The following is a 21,677-nucleotide window of genomic DNA, read 5'->3' as shown; positions in this document are numbered from 1 at the left end:
AAAATAAATTAAAAAGCAAAAAATAAAACAGTAATAGCAAAACAATTTAGCATTGCTATTTTTTTATAAAATAAAATACAAGTATATCTCACAATATTGTAATTGCATTGCAATACTTAATTAAATAAGACTGATTTATTTACAACAGACACTGTTTCTGAGTACCTCGACTGGCCCGGTCCACATGTTGTAGATCATCCACAAACTTCAGCACTTCAGGGTATTTCTCCTCACAGATCTCTGCCAGGAAATTCAGTAGAGTGGACTTCTGATCAGCCGATTTAGTGTCCTTCAGCTGGGACACAGAGAGATAGAGAGATAGAGAAAGACAGAAGCAGGGAAAACAATTGTTTAATGTGGGAACATTAACTCAAAATAGAAACAAATAAATACATCCATCAAAAAAAAAAAAAAAAAAAAGCAGATATTTGGTTGTTCAGAGCATTACAGAAACGGAGAGAGAATCTTGAAGGAAGCCATTGACGTCCGCTGCTTTCACGTCTGACAAGTTAATTTGATAGTACACTGAAATTGCCGCCGGACAAGAAAAGCAAGACATTTTCATTGTCAGTTATGATTATCATCGTGGCACAAGGATACAAGCCTTTGTAAAAGGCAGAGCAAAAAGCATTTGATTAACGCAGATAGCACAAACATTATTAAGCTCTTTTGGGTGGTGTAGCTTGACGATTTAAGAAGCTTGATTACCAAGCGTGGGGGGGTGAGTGAGAAATAGAGATAGAGATGAAGTGAAAATGGAGTTCCAAATAAGCCCTTATGAAATGAGAGATGAAATTGGAGAAATCGACTTGCCATCTGGTCCATTTCAGTTCTCACCACTATCTTGTGTGCTGCCATTTCTTCTTAAATGTATGTGTTCTGACAGAAGCTTTGTGCTGGATATACACACTGGGTTCAACTGGATAATTTCAGTGTCAGAACATTTGGAAAGCGTGAAGCATTAGACGAATGGCGGGGGACGAAACTAGGGCTTCTCAAAAATCCTATGTAGTAAGCTGGAACAAAAATATTCTACAAATTGCTTGTGCATATATTTAATCAAAATAGTACGAAAATTATAATGGAACAAAGAAACCCAAAATATCTAATCTTATCCTGTAGTTCAACTCACTGAGGTCTGTGACAAATATCTTTAATATCGGTTCTCAAATGAAAAAGTTTTACAGGAAACATTCAACAACATTCATTGAGATTCTGACGTCCAAGACATACTGAACCGTCCTCTGCTGATGAGATCAAACAGTGACGCGTGAGTCACACACTCAAAGAGAAGCGCTTTCAAATCCTTTGACAACAAAATATGCTCGGATAAACCCACTGTGAGCAAAATAAGAAGATACTGACAGGTTAAACTCAGAATAAAACAAACAAACAATCAGATCAACAGAGGCAAAGAGAGAACATCAGGATGGGCCCTCAGGCAAGGAACTTGAAAGGCAGAAACCGACACACTTTCTCTGTTACTCCTGCCCATCAGGGACTGCATCACTATGTGCAGATGTAGAGATCTAGTCTCCCTCTCGGCAGTGAGGACGGATCACTCCATCTGATACGCAAGGCCCTTAAGTGGATATTAGGACAAGTTTGAAGACAAGTGTTGATATTATATATAATATTATAGATCACCGGTACCCATGGATGATTTTATTTGAAAGCAATTGATACTTTCATTAAAAGTGTCAGTAAAAACAATTACATTGTTGTTGTAAATGTTCTTTTGAAATTTCTAATCATAGAAAAAAAAAAAAGGATCAGGATTTCCAAACATTGAAAATAATAATAAACGTTTTTTTTGACAACCAAATCGGCATATTACAATGATTTTTAAAGGATCATGTGACACTGAAGACTGGCGTAATGGCTAAATGAAAATTTAGCTTTGCCATGCCATCACAGAAATAAATATATATTAAAACAGAAAACAGTTATTTTAAATTGTAATAAATACAGCCTTGGTGACAATAAGAGACATCTTTCAAAAACATTGAAAGAAAAATCTTACTGACCCCAAACTTTTAAACAGTACTGTAGATATAATCCTTATTTAAAAGACTAATTTAAAATAAAATGTAGATTCTGTCACAATTTGGTCACCCCTAATATAATTCCAAGCCCATATGCCTTGCACGGGACTGTGAAAAAAATATATATGGAAGGAAAAAGCTCAAAGGCTAAAAAAAAAAAAAAAACTTTCAAAAGGAAAAAACATAATACTTGAAAAACTATTTTAACACATTTTATTAAAAATATAATAAAAGTAGTCTTAATGACTTGTGTTCATTATTCTTAGATATTTGAACAGCTTCATGGAAAAATGTCAAAAGTAATTTGGGTTTGGAACAACATGGGGGTGAGTAAATAATGACTGACATTTAATTTTCCGGTTATTCCTTTATAAAATGTCTGAATGTGAGCATGTCCACATACAGTCTTTGGTCTTTTATCAAGTCTTCTAATCTAGGTGACATGATGAGCAGGAAGGCATTTCATTATGCCAGAGAAAGTCACAAATGCAGTGATGGCCGTTCTCTGATTTTTAGCACCACAGAAAAGGGAAGGAGTGAAAGTACAGTAGTAATGAAAAAAAAATGGATGGCTAATAAGAAAGGAAGAGAGGCGGATCAAGCCTGATAAAATCCAATGCCAAGTCACCATGGAAACCTAAGTAAATCTCTATGGCTTTTGTGGTAATTAATTATACGGCCCTTCTGCCCTTTCCCCACTCACCTAAATCAGAACATTTCACCCAAACATTATCATTAGACTAGCTAACACAATGCTAGGACTCTTGCTAAGATGTTCTGTGTTTAAAAATCCATTAGGCATTACATTAACACACCTGACTAAACAGGAATTAAAGACAAACCGACAAACACATATATGTCTGCATTACGTCATTACTCTGAGACTTATCTCTGAAAACAGAAGAAGAAACCATAAAGTGGTTTTTGGTCTCTGCACTTTGATAGATGCCAGAAGATACGGCTATTGTGGTCTTGAGTGCTTGATAGTGTTAAATCAAATGAGATCTTCTTGAACGCCAGGCGTCTTCAGCGAGAGGCACTTTAGATGGGCCGACCGATAGGGGTCAAGGTAACGGGAAATGTGCGGGAGGGAAGTGAAGGACGCGCAAGCAGCAGCAGCCGGACGCTCGTGCCTGATGGTGACTCAGCTTTGGCTCCTCCACAAACATCAGACATAAATTATCATCTTATCGGCTTCTTCCCAAAAACAGAGAGCAGGAGGAGAGAATTTGATGGAAAATGCCCACGGTTCATGTGGGTGGGCGTGTTTCTAATACGAAGAGACCTGATAAAGGGGCTAATAATTCACAGAAGGAGAAAATATGGATAGCAGAATGCATAAATGCCTTAAGGGCTGGCTTTACTGGATGAAATAATAACATCGGCGGAGGTTCTCAAGGAATACACTTTCTCCATGAAAACAGCCCAATACAGCCTCTAGACTTCATGTATTTGATCCAGAAGTTTGAAAGCTGTTGTTTTATAAAAGTGTAGGCTTAGAAATCCATTGAATCACAAATACATCCATTTAACACATTTGACTTACTTTAATCCATTTTGCAGACTTCTGTAGATGTTTCCATAGAGAAAATGTGGACAAAAAGTGTGCCAGCCCTAGATATTAAACTCAAGCGGTTGATGTGACTCGCACACAAACTCTTTCTCTGTACGTACTTTGCAGAGTGAGCTGAGGTTGAAGCCGAAGGACTGGGCGTTCCGTGAGCCGGCGTTCATGAAGTTCCCCATGAGCAGAATGAGTTCCAGCAGCCTGCTGAAGGGTTTGCTCTTCCTCACCTCGTCACAGGCTGCGTTCACTGCCATGATGTCTGGACGCAAGTTATTCACCTGCTCTTCAAACTGCAGCTTAAACAGGATTGAGTTGAGCCTGGGCCTCAGACGCTTAACACTACTCATCTGGAAGAAGATAAAATAAGCAGAAAAACATGGTTGCTTTAAATGTCAGTGAAATAGAACTTAAGGAAACAAATGGAAATAGTAATCTTATAATTTTCTCCTGATTTTAAGTTTAATACAACACCTCTAAATCAGAAACAAAAGCTTTATTCCTGAATGAAATACATTTCTTTCAGATCTGAATGATATACATTTCTTTCCGATCTGAATGATGTACAAGATGAATTTAGAGTTTATTGCAATGCATGCTGGTTTACATTCTAACTGAAATAACATACAGTACAAACTAGTTCATTACATTAATTTTATTGAGTCATGTTTTTATGGTGGAAACTCTCATTCATCTCAAATTGCTTCTCCTCAAAGCCTGCAAACATGCATATATGTGTTTGTGAGTGTAGTGTGCATTTAAGAGTTGTGTGGGGGGTGGGGGGAGGCCAGAGTTTACCCCATAAAAGCCAATTAGCAATCACAAATTAAGGGTGTAATTGAGATATTCAATACGGAGATATGATTAATATGTCTAGAGTTGTTTTCCATAATCAGATATCATCTCTCGTATATGCACGCACAGTGCAATCAGTCTGGATGTGTGTATAAACTAATCCAGGGATCATTTCATCCTTGAAGACAAATGACAAAGGACCAAAAGCAAAACAAATCCAAATTGAAAAAGAGATTGATGGAAAGAAGGAAGGGAGACTGAGAAGACAAGGTAAAGAAAATAGGGCAAAGCCAAATGCCTAATTTATGTGTGTAAACATTCAGCAAACTTGTAGAAGACATCTTCTGTGTTGTCAGGCAGCGCTAATCTGCAATGAAACAGACTCCGATTCAAAGCTCTCCCAGCCATAAAAGTTTGAGGGGGATTTGTACCCTCCCCCTCCATAAAACTCACACCCAGCACATATAATGAATTATTCATTCGAGCTTCTAGAAGACAAAAAAGTTGGAATTATCAGGAAGTTTCAGTAAAGTTGGAAATCACAAAGATCAGGTATATAAAACACTTTGGGGACTGACACCGGACACATGTGGTGCAATGAAAAAAGACAGACCATATATCAAAATATAGTATAAAATGATGCTTCCATGAATGAATAAATGATGAGAAGCTGGAAATTTAGCAAACATGTTGCCTTGTAGAATCTGAACTGAAAGCTACCATGCATAAACAACATGAAACCGCATTAGCAACTGTAAAAATAAATACATAATATTCCAAAAGAAAATCATGTAGGGTGGGAATTGATTTTATTCAAAAGGATTTGATTGGATCTTGCAAATTATATGACAGTTTTTTTTCTTTTCTTTTTTTTTTCACCACACAGCCTTGATTGTCAGTGAAAGCTGATAGAACAACAAACAAGCATTTGGTTTTGTTTTCTTCTTTAGAAAAGCTAAACACTGATGAATTGCATTCAGTAAGACCAGAGAAATAAAGACAGTAAAGAGGGTCAATTTTGACATTATGTGGTCTAGACATTTCACATCTCAATTAGAGTGCTGTCTACAGTAGCAAATATTCTCTTTGATCAGTGTTGGGAGTCTTTATGCAAACAAAAGCAGCTTCTGAACAAAAGCAGCTATGCAAACGTTAATCTAGTCAGAGTGTAAAAGTGTTATTTGCTGCTATTTGTCCAATAACAATGTTTAACAGACAACAAACTGGCATTGATCAAAAATGCAGTAAAATGGAAATAATCAAGAAATCTTATTAGAATTTTTAACAGTTTTGCACATTCATATTTTTTGTATTTATTTTTCAGTCATGCGATCCTTCAAAAAATATTCTAATATGGTGATTTGGTGCTTAAGAAACATCTCTTGTTATAAGTGTTGGAAACAGTTGTGCTGATTAAATGGGTACTTCACCATTAGGAAAAGGCCTTAAACATGGCTGGCAGTAGAATGCTGACATTTTTTAAAATTGATTCTACCTGACAAGAGGGGGAAAAAAGAAGGGAAAAAAGGCTGTTGTCTTCTCTTTTGTCAAATAGGTAGGAAAACATCCAAGGCCACTCCCACAAATCTGATATGGATAGGCTTGACCAGAGTCAAATGCTGCCTTGCTTGAGTGGGAAATACTTCTTAGCAAACATTTAGACATAATGGTGTAGACTTGTATTTTTCAGTTAATGATTAGCAGGACTAAGTTAGGCTGTATTCACACCTGTCTTGTTTTGTTCAACTGAAACAAACTCAAGTTTGTTTCCCCACTTGTTGTGGATCTTCAGGGCAGTTGTGAATACAGCAATCGCACTCGTGAGCACACTGAAAGAAAAAAAACCTGAAAGAAACGGCGATTCTGTCAGTTCCGCCCGAAGCAAAATGCTGTTGCGTACGGTAAGTAAGCTGTTGCCATTATGTTCCATTTTTACCATAATGCTGTTTTTCAGTGATAAACCTACACTTACAAATACAATAACTGTTCTGTTATTAACCATCTGTTGATCTGACTGTCCGTACAAAAGTGCATAAGTATAATCTGTAGTTTTCACGAAAGCCCTGGACCCATCAAAAGTTTTGCGTTATCCGGCAGACTTAAAATTACACTTTAATATTATAAAACTGTGATACATTTATTGCTTAATAAAAGTATTAATTTTCTGCAAAAAAATATACTGACCGTAACCTTTTGAACAGGTGTGTGTGCATATATACCGTATAAGAGCAAAAGACCAAACCCTGAGACATACATACATACACAACATACATATATACATATAAACATACATATACATATATACATATACACATACATATATACATATACATACACACATATACATACATTCACACATTTAATTTGTGATACTAACCGCCTGACTATGCATTACCCATTGCTCATAAAAAGTACATGAAACCAATTCAAATCCACCCACCCATAGGGAAAACGGTATGATACCAGCTAAACTTTACAGCACAGTCTCCTCAAGGTAAGCCATTCAAATCACCCTTTAAAATATAATTTCAAATGTACCTGCAAAAGGGAGTGGAAGTAATGCCGTCATGCCCGCCACTCAGTATGTGACGGTATTCAGAGGGGAACAACTTTTCAAGTGTTTCAAGTATTATTCTTTATCAGGAAGCTAAATCATCATTTCACACAACCACCCAGAGTGCCTGCCGATCAACAGAAGCGTTTCAATGTGTGTGTGTCCCAGTAGACCCTGAACACACTCACTCCGTCTCTAGTGTATAATGGCTGCTGGAAGACTCAATGGGGAACGGGATACACACACACCTGTTTCATCTTTCTGCCTCTATTGTCTGGCTGAGTTAGTTTGCCTGATTTAAACTTTTCTTTTTGTGCACCTTGAACTAAGACCTGTAAAAAAAAGGGGGGGGGGTACTGTTGCTATGGCAACAGGACATTTCTCTTCCCAGAGTTTTCCAGTAAGAGGTGTAATTCTTTACGCTCAGCTTCACCTGACTAAAGCGAAACAGTTTATCAGAAGCTAAAAATACCACATGCAGCCATTAAAACAGTTCATTTGAGGTATTAAAGCAGATGGCTGAAATAGAAGCATCACATATGTGGGTAGAAGCACCACAAACACACGCTTGCACACAATCACCCAATATGATCTTAAGGTTACGGTAGTCACATTCTATATTGTATGGTCCACTTAGCAGGATGCAAACAAAGGGTTCAAAGTTCTGGCTCCAGAAAAGAACAAAGAGTACAAAACTGCTTGCAATGGCACTATGAGAGATTAAGAATTCCCTTTGAACTGGATAGTTCTCTGAACTGCAAATGCATCATTTCCTGCTGCCCACGCATGCATAAACCGTAGCTCCATAGCCCTCATTACATAAACACCCCAAACACAATGGCAAGCCACACTGTTGCATGATGCAACTCCCTCGTGCCTTTCTTTCACTTCCGTTTCATTTCTCAAATGCAAGTCCCCCTTCTCTTATTCCAGCATCCCAGTGTGTCTTCAAAAATAAAGTGTAATTAGCCTAAAGCCAGGTGTACACTGCCCAATTTATAATAGTCGTTTACGATTGTTGTTTGACAGACTGTACAAACAAGATCCCAGCTGTAAGCTATGTCACAGGTAGGATGTATAAACATAGGATGTAGGATGTTGGGGGACTAATTGCATCATCAGCTTCTGCGCTCCTATTGGTATTTGATTTTTCTTATGAGAAGCCACACTGCAGGAATGTGGCCAAAAAAATTCAGAATGATAGGTTTGATGTTTTTCATATGCAACCGAAATATCAGCTCTTATCAGTTGGGCAACTTGGTGGTCACACCAGTGCAACCTCTAAAAAGTTTTAGTGGCAAGAAAAAAGGTTGTAAGATGCAACCATTTGGTTGCAGTCTGGAGCCCTGATTTTAAAACCTGATTTACCTTTTTCTGTAAAAAACAACAACAACAAAAACAAATCTAAAACACGTTCACAAAATTTGCTTCATAAGACAGACATAACGATAACTCAAAGTCAGTCAGATGCTAATTCAATAGCCAATCAGTGATTCAGTTGAGTTCATTTAGCAAAGAATTGATTTAAACAAATTTGATTTGATAACGAGGAAACAATTTGGAAATTATAACTGGTAACAGTTTAGTAAAGAGGAGATGCACTGACATGATAAATAATACTGATATGCAGATAATTAATTTAATGTTATGGCTAAATATACTTTGTATGAAAAAAAAAAAAAAAGGAAAATTATCACAATTAAATATTAAAATTGACCCATATATACTGTATATATTGATAAATTAAAATATCTCTATGGTGCAAATATACTGTGTACCCCTAAACTCAAAAGAAACACATTTTCTATTGAAATCACATTTAGTTCAGACTGCAAAATCCAAATTCTGGCAAAATACAATTTTCAGATTAGATTCAGCAACAAAAGAGGAGTGGAGGAAATACAGTTTTTTTCCTATGTCAGTTCAATGTGCTCGAGACAACTATTAGTAATAGTTTAATTTAAGACAACTGGGTTAAAACTGTGTTAATGTGCCAGGTCGACCAAATGTATTTTCCATTAGAGAATAATAGTAATTCTTTCTCTGTTCAGAGAAACAATATACTTCTTAGGTTGTACAATATGTAGTTGTTTTGTTTGTGACAAGATGATAATATCGGTTTCAATTTAAGAGATTAAATCTCGTGTAGAGGGACGGACACAAAATCAATCTGAGAAAAGTTTAAATAAAGAGTGATTGATGACTTCTAACTGGACGTTCCACTACACTGAAAGGTAAATTGATAAGAAAGCAGTTTAGAATTTGGAATACAGTGGCAGCAACACTGAGGGCATGTGTGTTCGTGCATGGAATAACTTACCACTACTCCAAACTGCTCTGGTTCAGAGAGGTTGGCATATTCACTCTTGTACTTGACCAGTGTGTTCAGCTGCTCCTGTTCAGGCAGGTGTTTTACAAAAGTCTGGAAGAAAGAACAAGACAAAGAACTGTTACAAAGAATGTGTGCTACATTCATCCAATTAGAAGTTCAACTTTAACCTGCAATCTAATTGTTGCCGATTTAGTTCCAGTTTCTAGCCATTTAGTGGTGCTCCTCATCTAAATCGACTCACTGGCAATTAATGACACACTAGACTAATTGAATGGACGATAGATCTCCCTGGTGCATTCAGGGGTTAAGCATTTTGCTCAAGGGCAAAATAGTACTTGATCTCAGTAAACTTCCAGTTCATGGGTCGCCCCTGGCTGGAAATGAACCTGCAACCTGTACATTAGCAGACCCAATACTAAAACTATATTTAAAAAAATAAAGCAAAGCTAGCATTTAGATTGCAATAACTGTATTGAGATACATGCTGTTTATTTTATATCAATAACTATATTGTATACCATTATTTTAACTTTAACTAAAAATACAAATGTTATAATTTGTTTCGCAACAATTATATTGAAATATTTATTTTTGCAATATTTCAATATAAAGTTATCAATTATAACCACTGCTTTTGGCCAGTTATAGAATTATACATGAGATTCCACATTGAAAGTCCGACATCCACTGATATTCAAAGAAAGCTGGAAATGACGTGAAAGCAATTCACACCATTAGGCTAACATAGCTTCACCATAATATATGGTTTTATGTCAAAGCATCGGTAGGCCTGTGATGTTTTGTTATCCCATTTTCAGTCTCTTTCTCCCAATCAGATGGTGTCAATAACAATTAAATCCATCTTATAAAAGGTAAATGCTTAAAAAAATAAAATACAAAACATGGTGTAAGCAGCAATTTAATCCTCTTTATGCATGCAATCATGTGAACTTGTCTATCTACAGCGTGTGTTCTCTCAACCTCTCATGTAACCGTCAGTCTCCATGAGATCATTAAATCCCAGATATAAATGGATATTCAGCAATTCTCACTTATGAACGTATTGTGATCTTGTTATTTTTCCAAGAAGAATTCGTAACTCATAGGTATTGTCATAAAGTACTACAATATAAATCCACTTTTAATTAACCGCTTATCTGTGGGGTTCAAACATTTTATTTTAGAGTCTGGAAATAAAGAACCTACTCTTGAGTCTCTGACTTCAGAAACAAACTTTAAAGTTTCAAAAACCCATTGATGAACTGGTCTAGCTCATCTCCAAATAGACACTTCATTAGTGCACATGAACATGAACATGAGCATGAGCCTGAACCTAATAGATGGATGGCCACGTTCATACATCAACAAAATAAAACCAAGCACAGATGCAGATGGATATTTCTGTTGTTCCCATCCCAGTCATTAAGATAAAGATGGGGCTGATTTTAAGTGGTAGTATAAAACAACAAAGCTCTGTTATAGATCTTAAGTAGTGGATATTTTAAAACTATTATAGTGAATGAGAACCTGCTGTGCACTAAGCTACAGAAGAATACATAAACCTGAGCCTGACATCAATGCTGAATGATAAAATACAGAGAGATTGTTTAATGTATTTATAAAACAAAAATTAAATATATGCATTTAAACCATGTAGAAATATGCCAAACAGTAGAGATTCTGCTATGCCATCGTACAGTACATCTATGGAGCAATTAAAAAAAATTCCAACACCATGGAGAAACTAGTGTATAGTGATGCAGCCTTGATTATAATGACAGCAAATTAGTTCTGATGTGCATGCTGCATGTATTTGGTGTAAGCACTGTGTAACAAAGTTGTTTACAGTTGCCTGGCAACATCGCAATGAATTTAAAAAGTATCACTACTTACTTTTTAGAGGGATTATGTTGTGGTTCAATGTATGCTTCTTCCTGTGAGCTTTTTGTTTTTCTATGCATTTTTTTTTTTTTTTTTGCATAGTAAAGTAGAATCCGTAGCTGTAGTTTGCCTTTTTGCCATAATTTTGACAGATAAATACTAGTGTTTTGTTTATCATTCCCATTTAAAATAACAAAAAAGAGTGTGTGCATTTATACTAAATCCATTTAGGCTGTTTTTCATACAAATACCATAGAAACCATATACTGTAGTTACATTCTACCATGGTGATGAGGTGCTATATGTGTGGTTTTAACTGTGGTTATGATTTAAATGCATGATACGGTTATGGTAAATTGGTTAATTTTAATAAAACAGTTAGAATATGTACATTTTACCATATAAAAATTAGGTTACGATTTTTACAATGTTACTGTTTTTGTCAATGAACAAATTTACATTTGCATCCTAACCCAGATACTACAACTGTCAACTCATTGTCAAATATGCATTTCTAAGAGACAAAACATGTAATAATAATATTGCAGCCTGCACTGCAAACTATGCTAAAGATATGCGTCAAAGTCAGGCAATAAAAACCTATTTCATGACTAGAAACAATATCACCCATTAGCACATGCAGAAACCAAGAAATATTTTTTTCTATTAACCCTCTGGGGTCTGAGCTGTTTTCTGGGCCCTGGAGGTGTTCTGACATGCTCTGACATTTGTGCTTATTTCTGTTACTTGTGACATGTTCATGGCTAAAGTCTGATTACACTGTATTCAGCACAAACTCTGCTACAATAATATATCAGCAGCATGTATGTAAAAGTTTGTAGTTTTGAGATAATGACATTTATGCGTGGTTTGTGAAAATACAAAAAAAAAAATTCTCACTGAAATAAGGCCATGAAACCCATACTGATTATTTCTTCACAAGACTTTTGAAAATTGTATCACGTAGCCTAGAAAATTTGCTCCAAAATAGTGAAAATCACCCTGACTGCTCATTCAGATAAGACAATATATTGATTTAAAATTTGTACGACGTGTTTTGTGTGAGAAAGCTCTATGCGGGAGGTGTGATCACATCATTAATATGTAAGCTTTTCACACCTGAGAAAGACAAAGACCCTCCCCTAACGGCCCTATTAGGAGCCATCAAGCCCTATCAAGAATGAGGAGATTTAAAAAAGAATGGCTTTTTGATTGTTTGGATTTATTTACAACACAACATAATCCAAAGATACAAAACAAATGACAAAAAGCACTTATTGAAAACAATGATCCAAAGACAGAGACCTTTGCGCCATTCCTAAAAACATTGTACATACCTTTCATTTCCAAGGTGTTTGATTTTCACTTTACCATGTTCATGTACAGAGACTCATGTGAATGTTGAAGTCAGCAGGACTCAGTGGCATCTGGGCCCTGAAAAAAAAATAAAAAAGTGAACATACTGATATCAAGAGAAAGGCCTGCACGATTTTGGGAATAAATTTTAGGTTTGTTGTGCCTTGTAGGCATAGGCTATGCGCAGTGCTGAATAAAATAATAATAACAATAACCTATAGCAGCCTGTAAATCTTCCAAAAGATTTCAGTAACAACTAAGCTAGAGAAAAATATATTGATTATCATGTTACTTCAAATGTTTCCATTCGTTATGATGATATGAAATGAGATAATAGTAAAAACATGAAGCCGTTTGGTGCTTTTCAAACGCGATCGCGTTCCCAAATATGAAACATTACGGTTACCATATACATGTCTACATTTGAGCAGATATCTACAAACACAGTAACAGTAAACACGGGTCTAAATATTATAATATTCACCATATATCTAGCAACAGTTCAACTGCAATGTGAAATTTATGCAACAATAACAAACTAATATGTAAGAATTTCTTACCTTACATCTTTCTTGTCTTCAAATTGCATTCTTCTTCTGAGGTAAATCCAATGTAAGCTCACGGCGCGTCTTTCAAACTCGACGAAAAGCAGAGACTTGTGAAGTTTTTTCGCGTTCCATGTGGAGATTTGCATGTGAATCTCTTTTGCGCGCGTGGGCGTGGCCAAATTAAAAATAATGAGGAAGCGTTTGAGAAGCTGGACATCTTGTTGGTTTTATACAAATTACTTAAACAGAGAATATTTGTTTTCAGTTTGAATCAGATCATTTAAAAGTACACACTTAAATGTTTACAAAGGTATATGGCTCATAAATGTGTGACAAGTATTCGCTGAGTTTGGTTTCAGTTTATAGACGTGCTCAAAAAAAAAAAGTTCACCGCGACGGGGAGGCAGAAAGCACACCCTGTTTATTTTCTTTATTTGACAAAAGCACAATGTTTTGATTTGATTGTAAGTGGACACATACAAAAGTAGAAATATCACAGATTCTTTTTTTATATTTCTTTTTTCTGTATGACCATAAATGATGGAGTAATTCAAGTTTATTGTGCTACAATGTGACGAAAATCCAGCAAAACTCGCGGGCGCGTTTGTCGACCCCAGAGGGTTAAGATATTTACTTCAAGGAAAAAAATGTGGAAAAGTGCAAAGAATTCAAAAACGTGAAGTGTTTGTCATGTTCTAACAATAAAGAGTATTATTATACATATTATATTATATTATACAATTATTTTTACAACTTTAACTTAGGAGCAAAAATCTGCCTTTAAATTTAAAATAAATAAAGATTTGACATTAATCGTGATAATTATCAATATCGACTGATATTGATATCAGTCGATATCAATATATCGATTGTTATCATGTTATCGTGATAAAATTATGATTCTTATCGATTCCCAATTTCGATTCCAATAAGGAAAAAATAAAATAAGTAAAAAAAACTTAGATATCATTCACATTTAGTCTTATTGCAAAACATTTAATTGTAGCTGAATATCATGAACAAAAATCAACAAGCTAAAGAACACGTACACAAGGAACTTCTGCCTGTGGTTTAAAAATACCATAGAAAAACGACTAGCCTAACTAATATACATTTCAAGCATTGTTAAAGAAAAGTAAACACTCAGTAATAAAAAAATAACATAAAAAATAGCAATCAAAACAAATAGATACAACTGAACAAAGATACGATATTCAGGTACAGAAACTGTAATCAAATGTAAAATAACACTGCACTTTATAAATAAAATACACATTTCAAATATAGTTTAAAAAGTTATTCAGTCAAGAACGAGTTATTTTTCTCTTTATCTTTTGTTGTTTGATTAGCTGCTGTCAGAGTTGCCCAATATAGTTACACATGCCTGCAACACTGAAAACAGAGCGCGAGTCGTCTCGCGCTTGAATGTTTTAAAATCACTTTTTTCTGTGCGCACTTTGGATGTATGTGCAGCACAGAAAACAGCGCGACAAACTAATCATTTTAATTTTATAACAAGTATCCGATTCCTGACCTCAAGTATTCGATTCCGGAATTGTAAACGTGTTCATACCTGAAATTTATTCAGAAGACCCAGTCTGAAGCCCAGTCTGAATTGCAAACACTTCTCATGTAACTACCAGCTTAAGATGAATTGCTTGTTGTATATCTAATTTGAAATTCTCTTTGGATAAATTAATAAATGTAAATTTTACCATGTATACAAGTTATATAAGTCCCGTACAACACAGATCTGGACAATGGCACCTTGCAAACAGAAATCCCAGTAAATTACCATAAATTACCAGAATGTCTTTACCGGTAAATGCAATATGCTGTTCACACAAGCAACAGTGTTCTGGCTTTTTACCGGTAAAAGACCATCCACATATCATCAGCAAAATACCGGTAAATTCTGTGTCAATGTCAGTAGGAGAAGCGCTTTAGTTTCTCTATCTGTTCAATTTGACAACATTTTATGACGTCTGAGTGAAAGGCAAAACGGATGATCAAATAGAACGCGTTTTTGCTCTTAAAAACATGAGATGCACATAATAGTAACCAACACGCGGCGTTGATGAATGGAAAAGGCAGGTTCTCGAGCACAACACGTTGAAAAAGCTGCGAGATGTGGCGCAACGGTCAAAGATGATAATTTAGCGCATATTTAAAAATTTAAAATAGAAAAAAATCTTACTGTAAACAGCATGGAGTAATCACATCATCTTCATAAGTCTTTATGATTGGCCCAATTCAGACTTCTTAAGTCATCGCGTTCGTGCGTGCAAATACCAGTAATCAATTTACCAGGAAACAATTTACCAGTATTTTTTAAAAGTTCCTGTTCACACATGATCTGTTACTGTTAATTTACCAGTAAATTACCAGTAAAGACTGTATGTGTGAAAGGGGCTAATGTCAAAATGGCTGCTGAAAAATTCCTCATGTTTGTGGCTATCCTCTCTGAACATGGGCATGCTTTAAAGGTCATGAATGGTGAAGAGAGGTGATGTTACCTGGATCATGGGCTCAGTTAGCTGATCCTCGTCCACCTCTAAAATCATTTTCCTGATCTCCTCGTAGGGCATCCGGAATGACCCCAGGAAAATGGCTAAGGGAGAGGGGGAGAGTTTTCATCAAAAGCCCCCTGCAGTAATTCATTAACAGTCCACACACACTCTGTTTAAAGTGTGTGTGCGTGTGTGTGTGTGTGTGTGTGTGTACTGCATGCTGATAATATCTGAAAAAAAGAAAGAATGAGCTTGAATTCTTCTACAATTGAAACGCACTTCAACAAGACGAGATGAGGGCCAGGCGAGAACTTCAGCAGAATCAGGATAACATTCATATATCAAGGCAGTAGGGTAAGAGTATTCACCCCTGCCTGCATCTGTCACAAATACTGAGTTAAAATATGATTTTAGAAGAACAGCAATAAAGGGAAGGTGAGAAAACAAGTGAATGACAGAATAGGTAAAAAAGGGTGAGGGACAGCGATCTGACTGCCGGGATGTTCAGAAACATTTAATTTCTCCATTCCCCTCTCATTACAGAGCTCTGCTTATTGCCACGGAGATACTCGGACAAATGAATCAGTGTGAATATGTGCAACTGACAGACAGAAAAAGAGAAAAGGAAGAGGCAGAAGATTTTTTTTTTTTTTAAGTTTGAAAAACAGGTGCAAGGAGAAGTATGTGCGAAAGAGGAAGAGAGAGACACGAAATGCATTGTATATAACAGCACAAGACAGGTGTTATTGTGAACCCCAAGGTTCTGAGAGAAAAAGAGATGGAAGGATACAAGGGAAAAAAGGACACCTGAAAACCTGTTTTGACTCCCACACCTTTCTTCACAGAAAGAGCAGGAGAGAAATAACTTGCATGGAAATCATCAAATATGCTATAGGAACACAAGTTTAAAACATTACAATATGTAATGCCTATTTTCACTATTTTTGTCATTGTTGGTCTATGTCAGATGGGTGTTTTTGTGTGTGTGTGTGTGTGTGTGTGTGTGTGTGTGTGTGTGTGTGCGTGTGTGTGCGTGTGTGTGTGTGTGTGTGTGTGTGTGTGTGCGTTTTTGAGGGAAAAAAAGCGTACGTTTGTTTACCACCTTTACACTAGCTAATGTTTAAAATAATCAAACAAAATAAATAAGATAAAATAAAACAACTGAATAATACTCACAGAGGTTCTGTGCTATCTTCGGATCCAGCACTTTCAGTTCTTTAACTCTCTTTGTGATGGATTTCTTCTCTTCCAGATCCTCCTCTTCACGTCGAGCTGAAAACCATCATAATACTTTATTACCACACTCAACATGCATGCAGAAAACCTGTTCAAAAACCCCTGTGTGAAAAACACAGTCACAGAACTGACACAAAGCTTGAAGCAGACTAATGGTCTACAGCAGTGGGAACACATTAGCCTGCACTTAATTTTTCATCATTACTGTCAATCACGTGTGGGAAAGAAACTAGCATTTCATCTTAAACACAACTGAACAGAAAACACTGAATAATTAAAGAGCAAAGCTTCCAGAAAAACGCATTTAATGAGGACCTGTGGGGTTCTATGATAAGTTGAACTCCTGGGGTCAGATGATGAGTAGGATGACACTGTGCAAACATGTTTGATTGTTGACGAGAGAGAAGGAGAGTGATGTAATTTGTGCCAAATGGAAAACGGAACACTTTTAAATGGCCATAATGCTCAAAACAATGTTAGATAGGTTGCTTCAATGTAAAGAGATCTATAGGGGCTTTTGCACTGGAGGAACGTTTCTATAGTTCCTATAACTATTGGCGGAAGTACCCGCTTTTAGGTGTGATCGCACCACAGGAACTGGGAAGCAATTTTAGTTATAGGAACGCCTTCTTATAAGATTTTCTCCTAATTCTGAGTAGGGTCAAACCAGCACAATAGGAACTACCAGTGACGCAAGTAAACATTGACTGGCCGAAAGCATGCCATATGAAACACCAGCACCCGCCATATACTTACTCAACAAACTAACGCTACAAAAATGGTAAACGGGTAAGATGGACCGACGCCGAAGTCCAGGCACTTCACAACCTTTAGACTATGGGGTTGTTGACATTGTTGAATGCAGCACTTAAATGACTTTGCTGTTGGCCGGTTTACGTCACTTCAGAGTTCCTACTGGTGGTGCGAATGCCACCTATGACGTCTATGACGCCCAAAAACACTGTCTAGGTAGTAGGGATGGGCATGATTAATCGACGATCGATAATTGATCGTTAAGAATTTCGTCGATCACGTTTATTTGTTATCGATTAAACTAATGCAGGTTGCGTTGCGTAGTGTGAGTCTTGAAGCAATGGAATTCATTTTAGCGCGGAGGTACCTGTGCATCCGTCAGTCCCCTCAGAGCGGGTGTTTTCGGCGGCTGGACTGGCTGTCACCAGGTTGCGGTCGCATCTGATCCCAGATCATGTCAACATGCTTATCTTTCTCAACAGAAATCCGTAGACTGGTGCAGAAGTTCTATGGGAACTTCATGCATTTTCTCAGATCGGATAGCTATCTGATTTATCAAAACGATTCCATTTACACCTGGTCACATAAATGTGTTTTTGCAAAACGGATATAAATCCGATCTTGAATTCCCGCGATATATGCATATACCGAAAGCAACTGATATGAGCTGCATTTTATTGATCATCAGCGAAAATTTCTAAATCAAAGACCGCAACAAGATATTGCGGCAACAGCCCTGGTAAGATAATTTCGGTTCTTTACTTTTAATGAAGATGATTGTGTGTTGATGAATGACTTTCACTTTGATTTGCGATAGTTTGCACGTTGGCTTGATGAATAGATGCTCATCTGTGGTGATGCGTGTTGAAGTAGCGTCGTCATATCTGGCTATAACATGACATATAGCCTATAACACGCTCTCACACGTTTATTTCTTAGCATTTTTGGGATAAGTCAAATTTACATATGTGGTTTCAACAACCAGATGCATTTACTCTTGTCCAGTTTCGTCTGGAATGCGTCTCAGATCTCCTCCTAGCTGAAGTGGTTTGAGCGATCGGATTTAAAGGTGCCCTAGAATGTGAAATTGAATTTATCTTGGCATAGTTAAATAACAAGAGTTCAGTACATGGACATGACATACAGTGAGTCTCAAACACCATAGTTTTCTCTTTCTTATTTAAATCTCGTTTTTGAAAAACACCCCTGAAAAACAGGCGAATCTCCACATAACACCAACTGTGACGCAACAGTTGGGATCATTAATATGTACGCCTCTAAAAATTTGCATAAGCCAGCCCATGCTCAGTGCCAGGCGAAACTGCACAGCCGAATCATCAGAAGTTTTGCAGGTGAAGAAACAAGCGAGGATCATAGAGAAAATGGCAGATCTATCTATAATCTATCTATAATCTATCTATAATCGGATACCGCTACAGTTTAATTCGAAGTTGTTAGTTTGCTCTGCCCATTTCACCACGGACTGTTTTTCTAACCTGGAACAATATCAAGCAGCCAGGCTTCTCTCGGCGTCTCAAACGGACGAAGGGGGCAATTTCAACTAACGTTATATTCCTGCAAGCGGTAAGTAGTGATTTTATTAACGATAATTTACACTGTGTTATCTAGATCCAGCGCGATATTGTTTTTTCCTCGAGAGACATCGTGGCTTGCAGACGAGCGAACGAAGCATGGCAGTTGTTCAGTGTTTGGATGTAACTACAAATGAACACAAAAATATTTTTTTAGCTCCTTCATCCGAGCCTCTGGAGAACCAGTGGGTTATGTGAATTTCTGATGTGTAATTGTTCAAGTCCAGACAGATAATCTTTCTCTCAAAGTCATTCAACACTGTTTATGCATCAGTAAATCGCGTTGCAGTGATAAGATCTTCATTCACGCGATCAACAGGCTGTCATCTGCTCAATGCTGGAATAGATCTAAATACTTAAAAAACTTCTCACGATTCGTTAATCCCGATAGCTGTAATAGTAAAAACGTATAATAGCTGTAATAGTAAAAGTTTTCCAGATAGTTCCACATGTAATGCCAGATATTTCATATGCAAGCATGTCAGCCAATCACAGCAGAGGGCGTTTACATTGAAGTCTCACAGCAGACACGCCCCTTCAAACAGAGTGTTCAAACCAGGTAATGAAATCAGGCTAGGAAATATGCCTTTTATTTCTAAATTATAACAAATTTTGATCTAATAAACATACTAACATTATAAGGGCAGCCCAGGAAACATTATAAAATAATAAAATAATCCATTCTACGGCACCTTTAAATCCGTCTCGAATGCGTTTCGGTGGGCATTTACATTTGGTCTTTTCACGATCGGATAGCTATCCGATCACAGAAAACGGAAGAAGTGGCCATGGGTCTCTGTTTAAGAACGCCGGCTTGCAGCTGCAGGTTCCGCTGTTTTAGAGCACTGCAGGGCATATCTTCAAGTCTACCAAACGTCCAGTTTCACTGCCACAAGTTGATCTTCTTGTAATAAAGATCTCATCGAGGACAAAAACTGTATTTTTGTATTTTCATTGCGTTTTTAATTTATAAAAAGTTAAATAAATAATGAATTTCAATATAAAAATATTAATGATTAATCGATAGTCGATCGTTAATTCTCCCGACGATCGACTAAGAAAATGTAATCGAATGCCCATCCCTACTAGGTAGCTATCTTGGATATCAACAAAAAGCTGTCTAAGCAGGTAGATTCAATTTGAACATTACTACAATGTCCAAAATGCTGTCTAGGTAGTTCATAACATTTTGAGGCACAGCCAATGAGTGTGTAATGGTCATGCTGAGTGAGTAAGGGGATTGGTATTTGACAAGACAGCTGTGAAGAATGAGATTAGAGCCACACAGCTCTGATGACTGTGGTAAATGAGGTCACACTCTCACTGTCCTGTGCGCACACACAGCTTCAACCGTACATATTTAGCTTACCATGCATGAAGATTTTCAGAAAGTGAATAAAATATTTTTTTTATAGTCTTTTTACTTTCGTGTGGCTTTTAAAACCAACAAAACAAAAGAGGCAACGCAGAGGTCAGTGACTAACAGGTTACACAGCTCCCTCTTCAGTTCTCGGAAAAAAGACAGTGAGAGAGATGGAGAAAAAAAGAGAAAAGAGATGAGCAGATGGAAAGCAGGGGGTTTCAATACAAGTTTAATTATTTATAACACCAGATTAAAAGAAGTAAACGCAGGTCTCCGGAGAGAAGTGCATAATTGTCTTGTGCACTAATTAACACGGCTGTCTGGATACCGGCTCGAAAAACACAGGAGCGGGGTTAATCTACAGGAAAAGAGACCTATTCACACAAACAGCTAACCCAGATGCATATAGCTAAACCAGCGTGAGTCTGCCTTATACACTCACACAGAGATGACAGTGGCTGCGTTTCCACTGTCGGGCCAGTGCGAGCCAAGGCTTTAAACGGGCCATGCCGGGCTAAAAGGCCCCGTGCCTGTCGGGCCAGAAGCTCCACTGCGCTTCACTAAAACACGCTTCTCTGAAACAACGTCACACAAACCCATCATTTCACCAACAAATGGAAGTTTTATCAGAAAACTAATCAGAAAGAAATCACTGGAAACAGCAAAACGCAAAACTAACATGATAAAAGCGACCGTTTGCTGGCATTTTTGTTGTTTAGGCTACTTGAAGAACCCAAGCATCGATGTTTCGCTACAGGTTTACAATAAAAAGTGATACATTGATCATAATGAATTGATTTGTGTCAAAATTGCACATTAGTCACACAGAAATAAAGTAGTTTACCGTTATTTCACAAAAGAAAGAGGACGGACTCGCGTCTGTTTCTGTTTATTTGTAGTTACAGGGCATAGCTATTTACATCACATTTACAAAGAATGATCATTCCTACAAATATGCCACCAAAAATACGACCTGAGGAGCTTTATGACACTCTCTCCCAATACAGTTATAGGCCTATTTTCAGTCAGAAAAACATAGGAAGCTCTCGAAAAAACAGAGTTTCTTTATTTTATGAAATATGCGGAGCTAAATATGGATATCAGATAGTCTGGTATAAAGAGACGAGAGGTAGACTACTGACAGATAA

General features: G+C 36.9%; 1 protein-coding gene across 1 annotated transcript in view; it reads right to left on the bottom strand.

The window, feature by feature from the left end:
- The window catches only part of diaph3 (diaphanous-related formin 3), a 363,248-nt gene that overhangs the window by 113,965 nt on the left and 227,606 nt on the right, over nt 1-21,677 (bottom strand). The window contains exons 19-23 of the mRNA XM_081358271.1: nt 16,762-16,857; nt 15,592-15,686; nt 9,279-9,380; nt 3,720-3,959; nt 166-295 (exon numbers count right to left, since the gene is read on the bottom strand). Of these exons, the coding sequence (XP_081214397.1) occupies nt 166-295; nt 3,720-3,959; nt 9,279-9,380; nt 15,592-15,686; nt 16,762-16,857 (663 nt within the window). The remainder of the gene's footprint in view (nt 1-165; nt 296-3,719; nt 3,960-9,278; nt 9,381-15,591; nt 15,687-16,761; nt 16,858-21,677) is intronic.

Source organism: Scardinius erythrophthalmus (genome assembly GCF_964197995.2).
Source record: "Scardinius erythrophthalmus genome assembly, chromosome: 25".
In the NCBI taxonomy this organism is placed as follows: Eukaryota; Metazoa; Chordata; class Actinopteri; order Cypriniformes; family Leuciscidae; genus Scardinius; species Scardinius erythrophthalmus.
Note: the sequence above shows the minus strand (reverse complement) of the source record. Positions and strands in the feature narration are given on the sequence as shown.